The sequence below is a fragment of the Mixophyes fleayi genome, chromosome 3 (assembly GCF_038048845.1).
Source record: "Mixophyes fleayi isolate aMixFle1 chromosome 3, aMixFle1.hap1, whole genome shotgun sequence".
Classification (NCBI taxonomy): domain Eukaryota; kingdom Metazoa; phylum Chordata; class Amphibia; order Anura; family Limnodynastidae; genus Mixophyes; species Mixophyes fleayi.
The window spans coordinates 32,196,925-32,216,506 of record NC_134404.1 but is presented as its reverse complement, the minus strand read 5'-3'; the positions used below and the strand labels follow the sequence as shown (position 1 = coordinate 32,216,506).

At 40.4% G+C, this 19,582-nt stretch overlaps 1 protein-coding gene across 3 annotated transcripts in view; it reads left to right on the top strand.

Annotated features, from left to right (window-relative positions):
* ADGRF5 (adhesion G protein-coupled receptor F5) overlaps positions 1–19,582 on the top strand; it is a 172,869-nt gene that overhangs the window by 111,904 nt on the left and 41,383 nt on the right. For all 3 annotated transcript variants that reach the window (XM_075201341.1, XM_075201340.1, XM_075201342.1), the window contains exons 6-12: positions 3,388–3,500; positions 5,412–5,470; positions 7,345–7,487; positions 12,085–12,303; positions 13,092–13,298; positions 15,264–15,419; positions 17,031–17,240. In XM_075201341.1, coding sequence (XP_075057442.1) covers positions 3,388–3,500; positions 5,412–5,470; positions 7,345–7,487; positions 12,085–12,303; positions 13,092–13,298; positions 15,264–15,419; positions 17,031–17,240 — 1,107 coding nt within the window. The remainder of the gene's footprint in view (positions 1–3,387; positions 3,501–5,411; positions 5,471–7,344; positions 7,488–12,084; positions 12,304–13,091; positions 13,299–15,263; positions 15,420–17,030; positions 17,241–19,582) is intronic.

Here is a 19,582-nt window from a genome sequence, read left to right as displayed (position 1 = left end):
TCAAGAAGATGACGATTATTTACAATACTAAAAAAATGTGTGGGTGTCCTTTTCACTATTATCAGTTGTTATATATAGCTCGTCTGGTTCGAATGCCTTATCAGATACCACTCTCGCTTAAAACACATAAGATCATGCAAATATGCCACATATAAATAAAGAGGAAACTCCGGAAGCAAAGATACAAATGTAACCAAAATTCTAGGTCCTGATGGCCAACATGACAAGAAATTCACCCCTCACCCAGTTATCATTATCAATTCTTTAAGTTCCAATGGTGTCTTAGCTACGGAGGCTTTGTCTGCTTTTATTATAGCGATTCTGAAACCTACCAAGAAGTATAACCGTTCCAACCCATTTCCCTTCAAAAGTTTGCTGAGGCTCATGGGAGGAGCCAAGGTGTTCCTTACTGGTATACTGGTAGTATTACAGATTAACGCAAATACATGATTTCATTTTGAAGAGCAAAATAATTAAAATGAGATAAAAGGTTGGAGAGGGTGAATTTGTCATGGTGTTCCCTGCCTGGCAGAAAGGGAAACTATTAATGTGACATTTACACTTTTACTTCAGATGTTTCCACCGCCCCTCAAAACTCGTCCTACCTCTAGTTTGTCTCCCAAGAGTGGGTGCATTGGGGATAGGTTGATATATTTTTGTACCTGCTATATAACTCCATAAAGCAATGTTACCTCTTCAAGAGGAGGTCATTCCAGACCTCTACAAATACAAATAGGCAGAGAAGCGAAATATAGGACCTCGCTTTTTCCTTTGCTTTTTATTTGTGCATTGGAATCCTTAGTTTATTATAGCAAATCCAAATAATACAGAAATTCCAAATGGTGATATCATTTGTAAATGTTCCTTTTAAGCCAGTGATATCCTTCTATCTCCATCATCTCCCTTCCAAACCTCTACTATTTATTAAATAGGTTTGCAGAGATATCAGAACTGCAACAGAATAGTTCAACATTGATAGCATGCCTTCTGTAAACCAAACTACCCCCTCCCCCCCCCCCCCCCCCAGGTATCTGAGAAACACAAAGGGGGCTCAAATGATAATCTTTTCTGGAATAGGCAGAAAACATTTTGCCATGATACATATCCTAGCAAAGATCATCTACCTTCTCCTGCTTCTTCCAATGGAATTGGGTAGGGCAGATGTGAAAAAATTTCAGGAAGCTCTTGTGGAATATGTAGGAAGTAAAAAGAGACTTTGAGTTAACAAACTTAATATTGCTCCAATGCAAGAGGTATGAATGCACAGTCTCATTGTGACAGGATCGACCTCCTATGCCACCCTGTCTGTGTGTTGCTGGGGACCGGCTGGGTCTGCCTAGCCACTATCCCCTTTCTTTATCCCAAAATGCGCTTCTCTACACACAGTAGGCAGGGCTTCTGCTGCAACCACTAGGCTCCTTTGTGGCACCTAATACCGCTTCCTTCTGAGTAACACTCGCTGCTAGGGTACATCCTTGCAGGATGCCTGGGCTGGTACACCTGACCTCTTGCCTTAAGATCAGGGTTGCTGTGAATGGGTCCCCCTGGCCTATCAGACTGGCCTGAGCTGCAGGGTAGCGGGCAGAGAGTTGGTAATGGATGCAGGGTTCCAACCTGCCGGATAGCGGATTAGATTGGTCTAATCTGTAGATCACAGGAATTGCTACAGGTAAGCAGATCTTGAAGCAGTGATGTTTATTAGCTCAAGTGTCCTAAGGACAGTTACAGTAGTTTGTGGTACTACTGATCTGCAGAAGGTACAGATGGTATAATACTACATTACAAGGGCAAACAGTACTCCTTTTTATACAGATTTACACACATACTCTGGAAGGAGATAATCCAGCCTCCTTGCCCCTTTAAGCAATCCAGGAAGCTTCATGCAGCTTGCACATAAGTCAACCAGGAGGGGTTTAACACCTTTTGTCATTGAATGTTTAGCATTCAGGATGTAATATTCTCTAATCTTGCATTTCACGCAATAAATTCACAGCAATCTGTGATATCCTCAATTATTTGTATCCTGGGTCTACATTGTTCAGACAGGTTCTAAGATACAGGAAGTAAATCTACACAGGACCGAAAGGTAACAAACTCCTGCTGTGTTGGTCCCTTCACAGGAAAATACTTAATTAGCATGTTTAGTCTGCCTTCAGAAGATACAAAGTGAATTTCCTCCAACATTTCCCTATTGTATCAGAAATCAGTACATTTATAATGCAATCATATAACACAGTATCAAAAATCACTATATTTGCAATGATGTACAGAGATGCACTGCACCCCTAATTAAACTAAATATCTATAATAAGTTATCTCTACCTGATCCAGCCACACTCCTCCCCCCCTTGTCCATGTGGGCAACCAGCGGCCCACTATTTGGCCCCTGGTCCCGCAGTCTACCAGAGGTGAGCCGGCGGCTACAGCTCTTCCTGCCGAGACAGACCATCCGCATTGCTGTGGGCCTTTGCTTACTTGTGAATGATATGAAAGTCATATAGATTTGTGGGGACAACAAACTTTACAAAAAAAAAAGTTATTTACTATTGTTAAAGTATAATTATTTGTGCCTCATAGTGTACAGATGTAGCAAGCATTAATATGACTCCCGGAGTATTTTGGTTTTATCTCATTGCGCCATTTATAAGTTACAATTTAGCATCAGGCTATTTTGACTTAACTTCCCGAATCCATTATAATTTTATTGCTTGTAGTACCAATACTGGCCGCTTAGGAGACTCTTACCACACACTGTGAAAATGAATCATTTATAAGATTCAGTGTACAGCGTGGATGTAAGGTGGAACAGTCATCATCACCGATTTCTTCCTGAGCCATTCCAACAGCTTGGTAATGATGACTTACATCTAGGTCTATATAATATTTGTCTAATACAGTTTAATAAAACAAAAGTGTGCAAATAACCACCCCTCCTCAATATCCAGTATGGTTTGATGGTAACGTGACACTTGCTCCCTCCGTACACTACCCTTATACAAACTATGCCAATTAATTTGCCACCTTAGGGAGCTGAAGGACTAGGCAGACCTCTCTTAGCAAGGAGGATCGGTTCAAGTGTCAGTAAGTGTAAGTAAAAACCAGACGGAAATCAAGGGTATGGTTCCGTATTGTTAAAGTATTGCAGTTTATACACAGTGTTCCAAGTAATGCAAAACTGCACATCATGCTCAATAAGGCACTTTTGTGCCTTAAATCCTGCAAAAACATTAGGAAACTTAAGTATCGGGGCTTTTTATGAAGACTCTATTGATGGAGATACCACAGATATCTCCATAGCTCACTGACCTGCTGACCTGCTTGTCTCAAATATATCAGATTCAATAAAAAAAACACTTATTTATATTCTATGTATTTGTTTCATTATAGTGACTACAGTGAATACAAATCTGAGGCTAACAATTCGCGAAACTTTTACATCAGATTTGATGGACCCATTATCATTCAAGCACAAGAAATATAAAGATGACCTGGAAAAACAGGTACTATTATAATAATAATATGCAAGTGGCACAAACATATGTAAAACATTGCGTGATATTTAGAGAGCAATGATGTCATCACTAATATTTGGAAAGCAGTAACACACCTCCTGTAATATATAAACTAATATCTGGTGAGTACTGATGTCACATGACTCATTGTGAAACTTTTACATGATGGAAGATACAGTATATCAGTCAGGGAAGAATAAGACATGCCTGGATATGGGGGTTACATCATACCAGTTGTTTCTTTCAAATGCAAAAAAACAATTAATATTGTGTTATAGGAAATAATTTACCCACTTGTGTAAAATAAAACTGAAATGGTAATAATAATCTCCACAGTTTGAGGCCTTGTGCTCGTAAATAATCACATAACTCAGTATCTACTAATATCCTTGTATTTTACAGTAGGTATTTATTTATTAAGTTATTTATATAGCATCACCATATTACACAGGGATGTACAGAGAATATGTAACCATTAGAGATGTTCACTGACTCCTGTGTTCTGGTTTTGGTTTTGAATCTGGATTAACTTCGTGTTTTGGTTTTGGCAAAACCGTCCTTGCGTGTTTTGGTTTTGGATCCAGATTTTTTACTAAAATCCCTATTTTTTTTGCTAAAATCACATATGTTTGCTTTTTTCCCCCTACGTTAGTATTAACCTCCATCTTCAATAACACTAAATTCAAGTTATTTTCAGTCAATTTTGACCACCTTACGGGTCACAGTATTATTTTCATACACTTTCAAACAAAGACTGCAGATTTAGAAGATCAATCCTGCCAGACCTATTATTTATATTTCAGCAATGACAATTAGCAATGGAGCAATGGAGCTCTACTCTTTGTGTGTTACCTATATAACACAGTACAATGTGACTGCAGATTTAGAAGACCAAACCTGCCAGACCTATTATTTCTATTTCATCAATGACAATTAGCAATGGAGCAATGGAGCTCTCCTGAATGTCACTGGCGACATTGAAGAACACTGCTACCCCTCCTCTTTATATTCTACCTATGACGCAGCCCAACTGCACTAGAGACTGCCAAGAACTGTGCCACCCCTTCTGTGTCCCTCTGTGAAATGGCGCTGGATCGCCATGGAGGGCGGTACTTATAGAATCCAAAGCTCAAGAGAACTGACGACGTAACAATGACGTTTTGCCTCGTTTTCAATTCTGAGATCGCGTGAAAGGGCTCGGTACTCGGATCTGCTAAGTTCGGGTGTGTTCAGCTCTTGGGGAACCGAGCCTGAGCTTCTCTAGTAACCATTCATATCAGTCCCTGCTCCAAATGAACAATCTATATATATATTCAGCAGTCTCTGATATTGCACATGCTTTAAGATAATAATATATTTCACCAGTGTAGCCATTTTAGGACACACTTCAGTAATTCTAGAGAGTGACAAAGATAATATATGTCACATACTTATTCCTAATTTTTAACAATACCTACAGCTCCTCTGCTTCATTCCTCTCTTTACCCTATCCTTCCAAGCGACCTCTGTCTCCAACAGGCTTCTTGTGGCCTTGCACTTTATTTGATCACTGAACTCTTTGGTTACTTCTAACACCCTTGTATTTCACAGTAGGGGGTAAATGCATTAACCTCCGGTTTTGTCAAGTCCCGCGAGTTCGGCGTCTTCGGCGCGGGACTTGACAAAACCGGAGGTTAATACATTTACCCCTAGGTGTGCATTATCACAAATGTATGAGAAAATACAGGCTTGCATAATCAAAATGTCAAAATTAGTCTGCAATGTGAAAATCTGCAGATGCATTTAAGACAAAGCAGATTGCAATGTTTTCAGAATAAAGACATGTAAGTAAAATGCATTAGACAAATCAAAATGCTAAGAAATAACTTCAATTATTATTCTCTTTGTTTTTTACCCCAGTTTTATAACGCCTATAAACATCTGAATGGTTTTATATCCGCAAATATTACAGCGTTCAGGTAAGAATAAGGTTTACCAGATCTCTTTATGGGCTGACATTTGTTTTCCAAACGTGGACAATAAATTTAGCACACATTAGTCAAACACCCTCTCTGGCTCAATAAAACCTCATTGATTATTTTGCGTAACAAATTCTGCATAACGTTTGCACCCTCATGTAAACGTGTGTGAATTTCACCCAAAATGAAGATCCAAACCCAAGTTTTTCCAAATGGTGTATTGTCCTTCCACCCAGGCTCTATGCCCACTGACTACCACCCTAAGTTTGTGCATGTGGGGATTTTGCATCCATGTTCCAAGGCAACATAGTATGAAAGTAAAAAAATAATATTTAACACTAAAATGCAAACCTTTGTCCCGGGACCCTACACTAGGGTCAGATTGTGTATAATGTATGCATATTTGCTATCTGTTTAATTTAATAAACTAGCTGCTCACATTTTGATGTAAATATTTTATATAGCACTAATTACGTAAGAGCCGAGGTGAGCAAGTTCCTAACTCAGCCGGACCACAAAACACAGTGCGGAATGTGATTCCATAGAATGACAAAGCAAAAGCATAAACATAAAGATCCTCTTCGACAAAGCTTTTTCTTCCACGAAACTCAATGTGCGTGGAATACTTGTCATAACTTTGCTCATCTCTACATAAAAGTACAGAGGGGATAATTGTTAAGAAGGGAGGGTCTTTCCCTATTCTTGCAGGTCTTTCCTTATATAACATCCACAAAATAAAACAGATATTTATTCCACTATCTACCAAAAGGAATGTATAGGTGTCCCAAAAATAAACTTATATAAAACTAGGTTACATGGGCGATTTGTAGTCTCTGCAGTTAAATTCCATGAGAACAAAAACATAGTGAGATTTAATACACTTTCTGCAATTTATATCACATGTTCTCAATTTCCTATGCATTCTATGGGCAGAGATGTCATCTAACATCTCTTAAACTCTATGGTATAAATTCAATTGCAGGCTGTGTGCCGCCGAACATCACTGCGATGTCTGACTTAGCACATTGCCGGCCATTATGGTAGAGAATCTCTGCTTATTTTTCCTTGCACCACTGTGGAGTGGGAGTAAAAATGAGTGGAGATTACAGCCAGAACATAATGGGGTATATTTACTAAACTGCGGGTTTTAAAAAGTGGAGACGTTGCCTATAGCAACCAGATTCTAGCTATCATTTATTTAGTACATTCTATAGAATACCCCCATATGTCTTCGTGGATGTTCCGGAGACACATTGCGCTGAATTGAATCTCCCCCTAATTGTCTGAAATGCATGTGATCAAGCTGCAGCATTGTTTGATTAAAGGAAACCATTGTGATTAAAAATCCCTTGTATATCATATAACATAGGAAATATTGAGTTATAAAATGGTGATCCCTGTTATGAGATTGAATATTTATATATATATATATATATATATATATATATATATATATATATATACACACACACAGTTGGGGTACTTTCCGCAGTACAGCACAGTTGCAGTTGATCCCAGTCCTATTTAATAGAAAACATGTGATAACTATGTACCTAATTAGTGGTCATTAGAGAGAAGTGATCTAAATCAGGCCTGTCCAACATGCGGCCCTCCAGATGCTGTGAAACTACAAGTCCCAGCATGCCCTTCCAGCTATCAACAGGTTGTCTACTGGCAAAGCATGCTGGGGCTTGTAGTTTCATAACACCTGGAGGGCCGCAGGTTGGACAGGCCTGATCTAAATGTTGCAATAAACACTGCTTAATCTGTATGAAACTGGTAACAGCTTTGACTGGTGCTGGGATATATAGAAATAACTTGTAAACAGTGTCAGGAACATATTAGGTATTACATGATGTGTTGTTTTTTTGCAGACCTGGGAGTATTCTAGCTGATTACACTGTTGTCACTGAGGCAGTCTCTACTTCTGCACTTACAGCAGCCAACAGCGATCTAATAACCAACTTACAGAATACTAGCTACCCTGTAGACCCTACGATTCGAAGCGTTATTACAGGTAAGAACTTTTGACCCATGAATATAGTACAGTACCTGCAGGCAGAATAAGATGCAGCAGAAGAACCAGCAAGGCAATGGTGTCCCTGACTGCTCTCTCAGTGGGTTTGATTACCTTTAAACATTAAAAGTTAGGTTGGCCAAATAGGCATTAATTCTGTTTGTTTTTTCCAAGCAAGTGATTACAGTTCTGGTACAACGACATCAATATACAATCAAGACACATATTATTGTGTTACTTTTCACAGTCCAATAATTATTGTGTTGTACTAAATATTAATTAGTTACAGTAAAATGCAACAGAGTCACATGAACATAAACAAGTATCAGGGAGGGGGGCGGACACGTACATCACATTCATACTAGATCAGAGTCCTAAAGAATTACAGCAGGTAAATAAATCCTTCATCCTCTACAGAATATCAGACACGGTTTACCACTCTAATAATGACCGACAAGTTGCGTAGTACAGTGAAGCAATTGTCAGTTCTCGATCACTGTATTTAGCATCAAAATAAAGGGAATGACTTCAGACATCCAATGTGTGGCTATGGTCCATTTTACAGATGCCATCAAGTATGCACATAGTTTCCTCTATGATTTAAAGGCTAGGTTTAGTGACGCGGACACTAAACAAGACTCCGGCTCATCCTTTCCGCCCTCTAAATCTAACACACAATGCAAACATTACAAGTTATTTAGACCTTTGTGAAGTAAAACTCTGCGCCAATATAAATACCTATGGCTCACGTTTCAGTTTGCACTTAGACAGGGTAGATACTAAATTGAAAACATTCGACCAGATTTTATGACCTATGGGATAGGGCCACGATATATGCCTCACTGTACCTACTTCATTGCATCCACAAAACCAGAGAAGGAGTTTGGAGAAGAAAGAAGTTGCATCAGTAATGTAATTAACCTTGCACACTAAAAACAAAAATGAATAATTCCTAAATACACAGATTGCGGTCTGTGGGGTGCAAACTCCCAAAGCATCCAACTTATCTTAATTCTCTCATAGACCAGAAATTTGGAAACAATTCAATAGATTAGGGATGAACCATAAGAGCCAAATCATCTGTATAGGCTTTTGACTTTGATTTGCATACTGTTCATATTTTGCATTGCCATCAGGAGAGACTGACTTGCTAATGCAAATAATAAGGGCAATAGGGGGCAGCCTTGTTGTGTTCCCCTTTTAATTGTGATCTTACAGGAAGTATATAAAAACAATATTGTGTAAGTCATCAGATCATAAAATAAATCAATGATAGCATCAATAATAACTATCAAGAGCAGCGTGCAGCCCACCGCCAGTATTTACTAAGTATGAACAGATAGGCGCTCAGGAGTTTGATATTACAGGTTTGGCTGCTGCCTATAACCCAGCAGAAAGAGCCGAGGGTTGTCCTCCCGCTTTACTACAGTTTTATTACATACAGGTGCGGGTTTGGCGCTGCCCAATTTCTACATTATAAAGGAGATTTTTCAATCCTATGATCTTTATGTATTGTTGTATGCGTGACTTGTGGATCTCCCTTCAGTCTCAATACCAATCTACACCCTGTGTGTTTATTGCCTTACCGTGGACATACTAGTAGGCTACTGTTCAAGCACACATTTACTGCATCCTATAACGGTGCATCTTACAGTTCTGTAGGGACACTGTCCTTGTAGGTTTTTTTCTTTTTCTTTTATCTCCTGGGTTCTCTGTTCATCTAATCTTTATCTGGCTTCCAGAGTTGTCCCGATAATTTACATAGAAAAAATAGACTCACAGTGAAGTACGTTCCCTTCAGTGTTTAATTCCAATAGGTGATGCATTTACATCTCTATGCAGCATATGATTGTGTATAATTATTTCACATGTAATGGAGACCTCTTCACTAGTTGTTCCCGCACCTCTGTTATATTTTGAAGGTGTCCCAGTATAGAGTTTCCAGGAAGGAAGTAAAATGCATATAGAGTGTTGTCCCGATAATTCACATAGAATATATGGAAAAAGAGACAATAGGAGCTAGATTTACTAAACTGCGGGTTTGAAAAAGTGGAGATGTTGCCTATAGCAACCAATCAGATTCTAGCTGTCATTTATTTAGTGCATTCTACAAAATGACAGCTAGAATCTGATTGGTTGCTATAGGCAACATCCCCACTTTTTCAAACCCGCAGTTTAGTAAGTATACCCCTAATAGTGAAGTACGGTCCTTTTGGTGTTTAATTTTAATATGTATTGCACTTATACCTATATGTGCTTTATGTTCACGTAGAAATGTTTCTCATGTACTGAAGACCTCTTCACTTGTTGTTCCCAAACTTTGTTACACTTTTGGGGTGCCCAAGTACAGAGTTTGCAGCAAGAAAAGATAAATGCATATATAGTGTAGCACGCTGTTTACTTTATTCCTAATACACAAGTGTAGCACTTACATGAATGGTTAAAATAGTCTGCATCAATTTGTAGTAAAATGAAGCTATCCTCCAGATGTCCTAGGTCTGTGTAGTCACGCTGTCGCACTCCCGTCCAAGTCACGCATACAACAATACATAGAAATCACAGGCTTGACATATCTCCTATATACTTTAGGAGTTGGGCAGCGCCAAGCCCGCACCTGTACGCAGGGCCGGATCAAACATAGGGCTAACTGGGCTACAGCCCAGGGGCCTCGGGCATCCAGGGGGCCCTTTTAAGTGCTCAGCAGCAGTATTGATCGGTCGGGGGCGGGGGCGCCCCCGGCCCGATCAATGTTGCTGAGCACTTTCACTGTGGTCCTTCCCTGGCGCGCTGTAGTCTCCTTACTGAGGAGATCTCGTGAGTCTCACTCTCACGAGATCTCCTCAGTAAAGAGCGTACAGCACGCCTGAGAAGGACTGCAATGGCAGGAGAAGGAGGTAAGTGCCTTGGGGCGGCTCGGCTCACCTGGGGGGCAGCTCAGATCACAGGGGGGGCCCTCACGGGGGAATGAAGGCCCCCTTAGCCCAGGGGCCTCCATTCCCTTAATCCGGCCCTGCCTGTACGTAATAAAAATGCAGCCTACCAAGCCTAAACCTGCAGCCCCCAGTTGGCTGCTTCCGATCTTACCAGAATGAGGGCAGGCATCTTACGCATTACATGACCTCTTCTGCACAGTGCAGGGAGGACACGCGGCATACACGGAGGAGGAGGGTTTGCACTCTGCTCTCCCTCATTCTCTTGTGTGGCTCCTTTGTAGTCTAGAGGGCTACGCATGCACAGAAAGAAATGAGTGTCCCCCTCAAAAGTAGAACTAAAAATAAAATTATAGTGAAGCATTCTGACTTGACACATTACTAGTCCCAACAAGTCCTGGCCATCTTATTGTGTTTCGGTATGCTGTCACTTGTAGAACTACAAGTGCCAGCCTGCCCTGGCATCCAGGGCATGCTGAGATTTGTAGTGCCCCTTGGGAAAATGTATAAATAGAAAACACAGTGATATAATACAAACAGCCTCCCAAACAACACTCTTTAACCATTTTATTGCTCACCTAATTCCTGGGATGCTGGTAGGACTCTTCTTGGGGTCCACCAGGAATTCCAGGGGTTAATAAAAACCCCCTGAAATGATGATGTGATATTTGCTTGTTACCAATGACTGATACAAGGCATTGCATTAATATTTATAGACCGGGAAATTCCCACATCCTGACCTCAGGGGGCATGGGAATATCTCAGTCTATGATAATAATAATAATGATCATCAGCACCTATCTTGCACTAGGGGGTAGCAGACACAACAGATATGCCTCCTAAGAGGTGTATCTACGCATGCTTCCATACTTTCATAGTACATAAGGTGCGTGGCACGTCCTTAATGTCCATGGGCTACCCTAGGCCTCCCCTTCCCACCCTCCATTCCTTCTCTCTAAACTTAGAGAGGTGCAGCGGACAGAAACGTCTAAGTTTGCATACAGTTGTAGAAGTATGCAGTTTTACTGTGAATAATATCTGTAGCATGGTTAGACTTTAATCAGCTGACCAATTAGTCAGGCCATTTGCCTCTGATTGTATTGAATCCTTTGCCACCCACACAAGTCGCTTTTTTAACACTTTAATAAAAATTGATTGGATTTAAGAATCAGATTGTAACGCATTTTGCCATTTGTAGGGGAGCAATATTTATAACTTCATTAAAAGTATGTATAGATTAAATTAAAATGAGTGCAAATCAACCAAAGTTAATAAAAACATATAGAAATGGGTAAACCTGATGAAGTCTCGGGCTGGCAGAGGGACCAGTGGGGCATTTGTCCCCAGTACTGGTTTTCCCACTTTGGCAATTGGCCATCTCGCTACAAGCGTCGACTTATTTCAGCTGCCATGGCTTGACTACCGCTCAGTTACAGCCATTGAAACCTGTTGCTATGGCTGCGAGCAGGCACAACTAGGCTGTGGTTGTGCATTCTGGATAGCCAATAGCAACACGTGTCATCTCAAGTGGTCACATAACAGTAACATGAGCCACTTACATCTACTTGTCACTTGGCTAAGAACTAAGTCCTTGATCCTGTAGTGACATTTTACAAGTGGTTGTAAACCTGAAGTGACTTATTTTTTCATATTTTTATTTCTCACAGACTCGATCAACGTCACAATTAATCCAGGAAATGTCTTTCCCAACGATAAAGTGATCCTTCTATGTACAGCAAACATCACCTCTTATACGAGCGTCGCTTGGATGATCAATAGCTCAAACATGATAGTAAACAGTTCATACAGTTCATACACCACAACTGCTACAGGCAGTATAGTACAATCCACCTTAACGATAAATCGTGCGTCACAGAACGATTCTGGTAAGAATTTTGCAAAAAGTTTTTATTATTTCTGTTTATTAGTCATTAAGTCAGTGAAGTTCACTGAGTGAACATTACTTTAGTTGTCAGGATGGTTCTATGGCTGGGAAGGGAGATTCTAAATGAAAAATATTCTAGAATGGTGACAACTATATCAAAGAGACAATAAGGGGAGTTGTATAGCCATCTTTAGACTTTAATCCCTACTTTTTGTAAAATTTCTCACCACATTCTTAATACATTAACACCATACTATTATATGGTATATGTGAGACCTGTTTTAGTTTGGTCCACAAACGATATTGCTTGATAAATACATAAAATAAACTGAAGGTTCTATTGACTCTTTATTCGGGTTTTTGTCTTGACTTGGAGGGTTCTAGAAACCTTTAAATATGCCCCATCACAACACAAAGTTTGCAATTAAAAATAATATTGCATTGTCAGCCTTGAAGCCAAAACACTACATTGTTGAAATACAAAGGATTACTTGAGATGTAATATAACATGTTCATCGCTGCTCTGCTATGCAGTGAACAGGACAACCTCCCAACTTTCTGCCCTGTGGGACATAGATGTCCATGGGTGTTACAGCAGGTCAGAGCCCTCTAATCGGGACAGTTGGAAGGTAAGCTTTGGCAGCATGCAATGAAAAGACAAGTAAAATCAATAATTAACAGTTTAAATAAGCAAGGAAATATAATTATTTTTTTTTTTAATCTGAACTAAGTATAACAAATAGAATACTTTATTTGCTTTTGCGTTGATCTCTGTTTTTATGTTTTTAGGAACTTATCGTTGCATCATAAATTCGGACACAAACTCTTACCAAGCACAGATGGATTTAAATGTTCAGCCCATGGACCTTACTGTGTTAAACACAAGCATCCCCTGTACCAATACAGATGTTCCTGTAATTCAGTGCTGCACACAAGGGGGGAATGCTTCATTTGATCTTACGGGCCAAATTATTTCGGGGAGCTTAACTATCAATGGTAAATACTCCTGTACATAGAAATTGGAGATGTGATCAATGTATTAGATATAATTAGGGGGGCATTGCACAGTATTCCTAGTTTGAAAACAATGTCAGTTGCAACTGTATTTTTTGGGGTTATAGATAGGTACAAGCAGAGCCATCCCAAACAAATTGAAGTTTGAGGCAAAGCTTATGATGTCTCATTAACCTCTAAAATCAAAATCTATCCAGTATGGATCTCCACCTAGATACTCCAGTGCACATCCTCCTATAGCATCTAGATAAGAGAGAGACAAACCCAGCCATGCTCTGCCAGTGATTGGCAGCCTGTGACTCCCAGAATGCCTTGCCACCCTATGTGTATGTAAAAAAGACATAATAAAATCATATGGCTGGCTGAACATGCTGGAACTTGTAGTTCCACAGTAGTTGAAGGGCAGCAGGTTGCTTATTTCTGAACAAGCTGTTAGGCAGCAGCTAGCACTTTGCCAATAACTGCTATACTACAAGCAGTCACTGGCATCAGGGTCCGCTGAATAGTGAAGACAGAGGCAACTGCCTTAGGACAGCGACTGCAAAACAATTAAAAATGCCTAGGGATTTTACAGAATACTCCCATATAGCACAGAGTAATATAAATATATAATAATCAGATTTATAAATATCCCAGATTCCTGATTGACATAATTTCCACCAAAGCTCAGTGTTCATTGCCTAAATATCAGATATGATCAATTGCTTTTCGCTTGTTAATCATTTGATTTCATTTCCTTAGCTTGTTTCTTCTTGCCTCTGTTCCTCTTGCCTTATCATGGTCCCTTTGATTCCTAGCAGATAACATTTCTGGTTCTGAAGCCAGTTTTTGCATTGGTGTTGCTATTGATATTAGACCCCACAATGTATACTGCATGCTTTTTGCCTAGGCTCATTACGTGCAATGTTTTCATGCTAACAAGTTGTGTGTATATAATTTGTTTGCATTAAAAACATAACCCTTTGTCCTTTCCCCATTCAAGATATGTCCCTCCCAATTACCGCCTTTGCTCTTTATATATGCAGAACTGCAGGAGGAATTGGTGACTGTGTGAGGAGCACAGCAGTGACCGACAGTGGGAGAGAAGGAAGTACAGTAGAGGGTGTTGTCTCCCTGTTGTAACAGTATACTCCTCATATAATTGCTGCAAAAGGAAATCCACACTCTTAATACAGGTTCTCATCTCATATGGCCCCATGCAGCATGAAGCCTACAGTGATTTATATCATTGTGTACGTCCTCCTCCAATGATGACTGCATGAGGATCACAAGAATTTAGCTCATTATTATCAGTTATAGTTGGCAGGAGATCACAGAGAAGTCGGACACTGGGAATTCCATCAAATACTATTATATATTGCAGCCAGGTCCCGGGAGCTGAGGAGAACTCTCAGCCGTAGTGGCATGGCTGGACCATGAATACAAAAGGAACATGGGTACTGTATTGTAGTAAAGTAAATGAATTTGGGAGGCGTGGATGGGATAGGGAAAACGTAAAAAAAAAAGATAACCTTTTCACTAGGAACCAGTGTCATAATTGAAATACAGAATTTAGAACTGATGGCATCACAGTGTTGTGACTGGCTCCTTGTAAAATAATACAGTTAATCAGATCTCTCAACAATCCATTGTGAAAAACTGACACTTTAAGCCCTTCTAGATTGGAAGACTACACTCCCAATAAGACATGACTCCATCCTCCAATTATTAAATCTTTTCAGTGTGGAAACCGGGACAATTAGAGGATATAATCATCATGACTCAGTGATGTCACTGGTTCCTTCTGTATTCTTGCAAAATACCTGCCTCTTCTATAGAGTACCAAAGACAGCATGCATTTTCCATTTATTTTTGTTAAGATGATAACAGAATACAAGTATTTGATACAGTTGCTGCTGTGCCTACCTCACATAATGTACTTCATATTTATTTTCTTTTTAAAAACAGGGATCACAAAAAACAGCTCAACATGTAAAACCTACACAATCTCAGCAGACCCCTCAAAATGCACCGGTGTAGACGAATCCAGCTATTCTTTTACATGTTTCACAGGGAATGGAGCCGTCCAGTCACAGACAGTCAAAGTGACATTTACAACTTCATGTACGTATTGTCTAATAAAAAAAACTTTCCAAGAGTTATTAGCAGTTAATATACAACGTTCCAGCAGGGGATTTGTGGGGACAACAACATTTTTAAAAAAGTTATTTGATATCGGCGTATAATTATTTGTGTTTATAGTGTACAGATGTAGCAAGTTTTAATACGACTCCCGGAGCATTGCGGTTTTATCTCAATAAGTTTTTTCTTGTAGTACCAGTACTGGTGGCTTAGGAGACTCTTACCACACACTGTGAAAATGATTCATTAATAAGTTTCAGTGTACAGCGTAGATGTAAGATACAGCAGTCATCATCACCGACTTCTTCCTGGGCCATTTCAACATCTTGGTAATGATGACTTACATCTAGGTCTATATAATATTTGCCTAATAGTTTAATAAAACAAAAGCGTGCATCCTACTCCCATCCCCCTCCTAAAATCAATATCCAGTATGGTTTGAAGGTAACGTGACACTTGCTCCATCCGTACACTGCCCTTATACAAAGGATGCCAATTAATTTACCACTTCAGAGAGCAGAAGGTCTAGGCAGAGCTCCCATAGCAAGGAGGATCGATTTAAGTGTCAGTAAGTGTAAGTAAAACCCAGGACGGAAATCAAGAATGTATATTCTATATTGATAAAGTATTGTAGTATATACATACTGTTCCAAGTAATGCAAAACTGCACGTCATGCTCAATTAGGGACCTATTTATGAAACACTTTTGTGCCTTAAATCCTGAAAAAACATTCGTTTTCGCAGGATTATGGCAAAATTTAGTATCAGGACTTTTTAAGAAAACTCTAATGATGGAGATAACACAGATATCTCCAGCGTTCTCTGCAGTTTCGATCGTAACCAATGTCCCTATAGTTTTTTAATTTATTAAGCTTCCAAAATCTTTCCTTTTCGGAGCTGGCTGACGCCATCTGAAGGTGGCCTTAGTCACTCTTACCATCGTGTTATGGCCTGACGGAGAGGAGTGCACAAAGCAGTGTATGTGCAGTAATCTCAGTCAGGGGGAGAACCCAGAAGTTATGTCTTTCGCTGCTGTGTACAGATATGGACGAAAGGCAACTCAATTTAAAATAGTCTTTGCCAGGACAGTTGCTAATTGGAGGCCCTGACCCAGCATGAGTAAATTGTTAAAATGCTACGATAATTCATCTCATATCGCTGCAAAAAATCTGTAAGTTATAATTAAAATAAATATTTTACCTGAATTCAGATCATCATTGCTGATACACAGGAAAACTAGGAATACGTTAATATGTTTTACTGAATTTGGTGCCAAAAAGAAAACAACCAATGGTTTTAAAAGACTAGACAAACTGAAGCCCAGAATATAGAACCATTAAACACAATGCACGAGACGTAAATTGAACATTGCGCCTTTTCGATATATGATCGCTGGGCGACATTAAAATATGGCCCCATTTTTTTTAATGTCTCATTTTTAATACATTTAACATCTGCATAATAAAGAACAAATACTGAGAATCATATGCAGCCAGAGCAATTGCACTGTGCATTGTTCCATACCTGCAGAATAGGAATAGGAATGCTTAGATTATGTTGAATAAAATATGTTTTCTTCTATTTTCCGGTTAGTTCAAGCTAATATTACTGCAAAATCTGAGAGAATTTCAGAGGGGACATCAATAACATTGGAATGCAAATGTAATGGCAGATCGGTAAAAAGTATGAGCTGGTCCTTCAATGGTAGCAACAGCATTCCCACACAATACTATACTAATAATCTGGACATATGTGATTCTAATCTTACAATTCCAAGTAGTATTTCAACAGTGGCCTGGAACGGTAAGTGACAAAAATGCTCATTAATTCAATTTTATTTTTTTCTTTAATATATATAACTTTGCTTTAAGACATTCAGCTGCGCTTTAAAAATATTACAAGCGGCATTGCCTTGCATTCAAAGATCGTCCCATGTTCACACAACGAATACCCCTAGTGAGCGTTTGCCCAAGGGTTCAATGAACCAAAATTTCTTTAATGTGCAGCATGTCAGAAGCATACTGAGCAAGCGCCTTATTGGTGCCCTTGTCTACAAGCCTTTAGTAACCTGCTGTGTGTCTATAGTGAGGAAAGCTGAGGTATCTGGTGTTATGAGGGTGGACATACTGCTGCCTTACATGCTTCTAACATTTCCCCATTACAGGGGATGCAGTAAATGGATGTTTTAGTTAAAGATGGCACTGATTGTAAGCTTTCTCCCTCTTTTTTGTTTGTATGTGTGAGTGTGTTCTATTAAGTTTATATAATTTTGCTACTGGTTTAGGTGATTACATCAAATATTAATTTAGGTGTTACTATTTGTAACAGATGGGGGTAGTGGCATTGTGTTGCCACAAGATGAAAATGTGAAGAAAAAAAGACAGGGAGGGCATTTCAACAGAGAAGGACATTGTAATAAAATAGAAAGACAGAAGGGTACACAGCTCAAGTTCATCCCATGACAAAATTAGTATGGAAAAATGAATTGTCTCCACATGCAACCTGATCAGGCTGCAATATAACTTTATATATGCAGTGATCGAAGTGGAAATTTAGAAGTGGTGTTATGGAAAATGTAAGTGACTGGAATCTGATAGTTTTATGTTGAAAGCAGTAGGAGAAGTGGTGGTATGGCATACCACCGTATACCCGGCCACTGGGCAAAGGCAATATCTCACAACAGTGTCATTCACAGTATTGAGTATCGAATAAAAGACAGATGAAACTCTTTGGAAAATTCAGTCATTCAAGGTCCATCACATCTGAAGAATGACCTCTATCAGCATCTGCATCCAGAGATAAGCCTTTTATGTGGTACTCCATGGTATTGTAAGGCAGTGATTCTGTAAGTGGGGTGATATGTGCCGAAAAGACATATCGGCACTTCTTCACCCCACTTTCTTGCAGGCAGCCAGGGCCTGGGAATGCTTGTCCACCGGCAAGCACTAATTTACTTGGTGCCAGCAGCTGCACCCGGCGCACTTCTTTCTGGCTGTAGAGTGTGACATCATCATGTCCCTGCACTGTCAGTGAGGAGCCGTGGAGAGAGGAGCCAGCACAATGAAGAAAAGAAGACAGAAGAGGAAGAAAACAAGACAGAATGTCATAGAATGTTAAGTAAAGAATGGAGGGGGTTCCAGTGTGATCAAGGGGGCATAGTGATGAAGAGGGCAGCAGTGATGAAGGGGATAGCAGTGTAATGAAGGGGCCACAATGGGATGAAGAGGGCACAATGTGATTTAGGAGATGGCACAGTGTGATGAATAAGGGGGCACAGTGGGATGAAAGAGGGGGCACTGTGTGATGAAGGAGGGGACACAGTATGATGAAGGAGGATGCAGTGTGATGAAGGAGGGGGCACAGTGTGATGAAGGAGGGGGCACAGTGTGATGAAAGAGGGGGCACTGTGTGATGAAGGAGAGGACACAGTGTGATGAAGGAGGATGCAGTGTGATAAAGAAGGGGCACAGTGTGATGGAGGGGACACAGTATGATGAAGGGGGCACAGTATGATTGGGGGGCACAGTATGATAGAGGGGGCACAGTGTGATGAAGGAGGATGCAGTGTGATGAAGGAGGGGGCAGTGTGATGGAGGGGATACAGTATGATGGAGGGGGCACAGTGTGATGAAGGAGGATGCGGTGTGATGAAGGAGGGGGCAGTGTGATGGAGGGGACACAGTATTATGGAGGGGGCACAGTGTGATGAAGCAGGGTGCAGTGTGATGAAGGAGGGGGCAGTGTGATGGAGGGGACACAGTATGATGGAGGGGGCACAGTGTGATGAAGGAGGATGCGGTGTGATGAAGGAGGGGGCACAGTATGATAGAGGGGGCACAGTGTGATGAAGGAGGATGCGGTGTGATGAAGGAGGGGGCAGTGTGATGGAGGGGATACAGTATGATGGAGGGGGCACAGTGTGATGAAGGAGGATGCGGTGTGATGAAGGAGGGGGCAGTGTGATGGAGGGGACACAGTATTATGGAGGGGGCACAGTGTGATGAAGCAGGATGCAGTGTGATGAAGGAGGGGGCAGTGTGATGGAGGGGACACAGTATGATGGAGGGGGCACAGTGTGATGAAGGAGGATGCGGTGTGAAGGAGGGGGCACAGTGTGATGGAGGGGACACAGTATGATGGAGGGG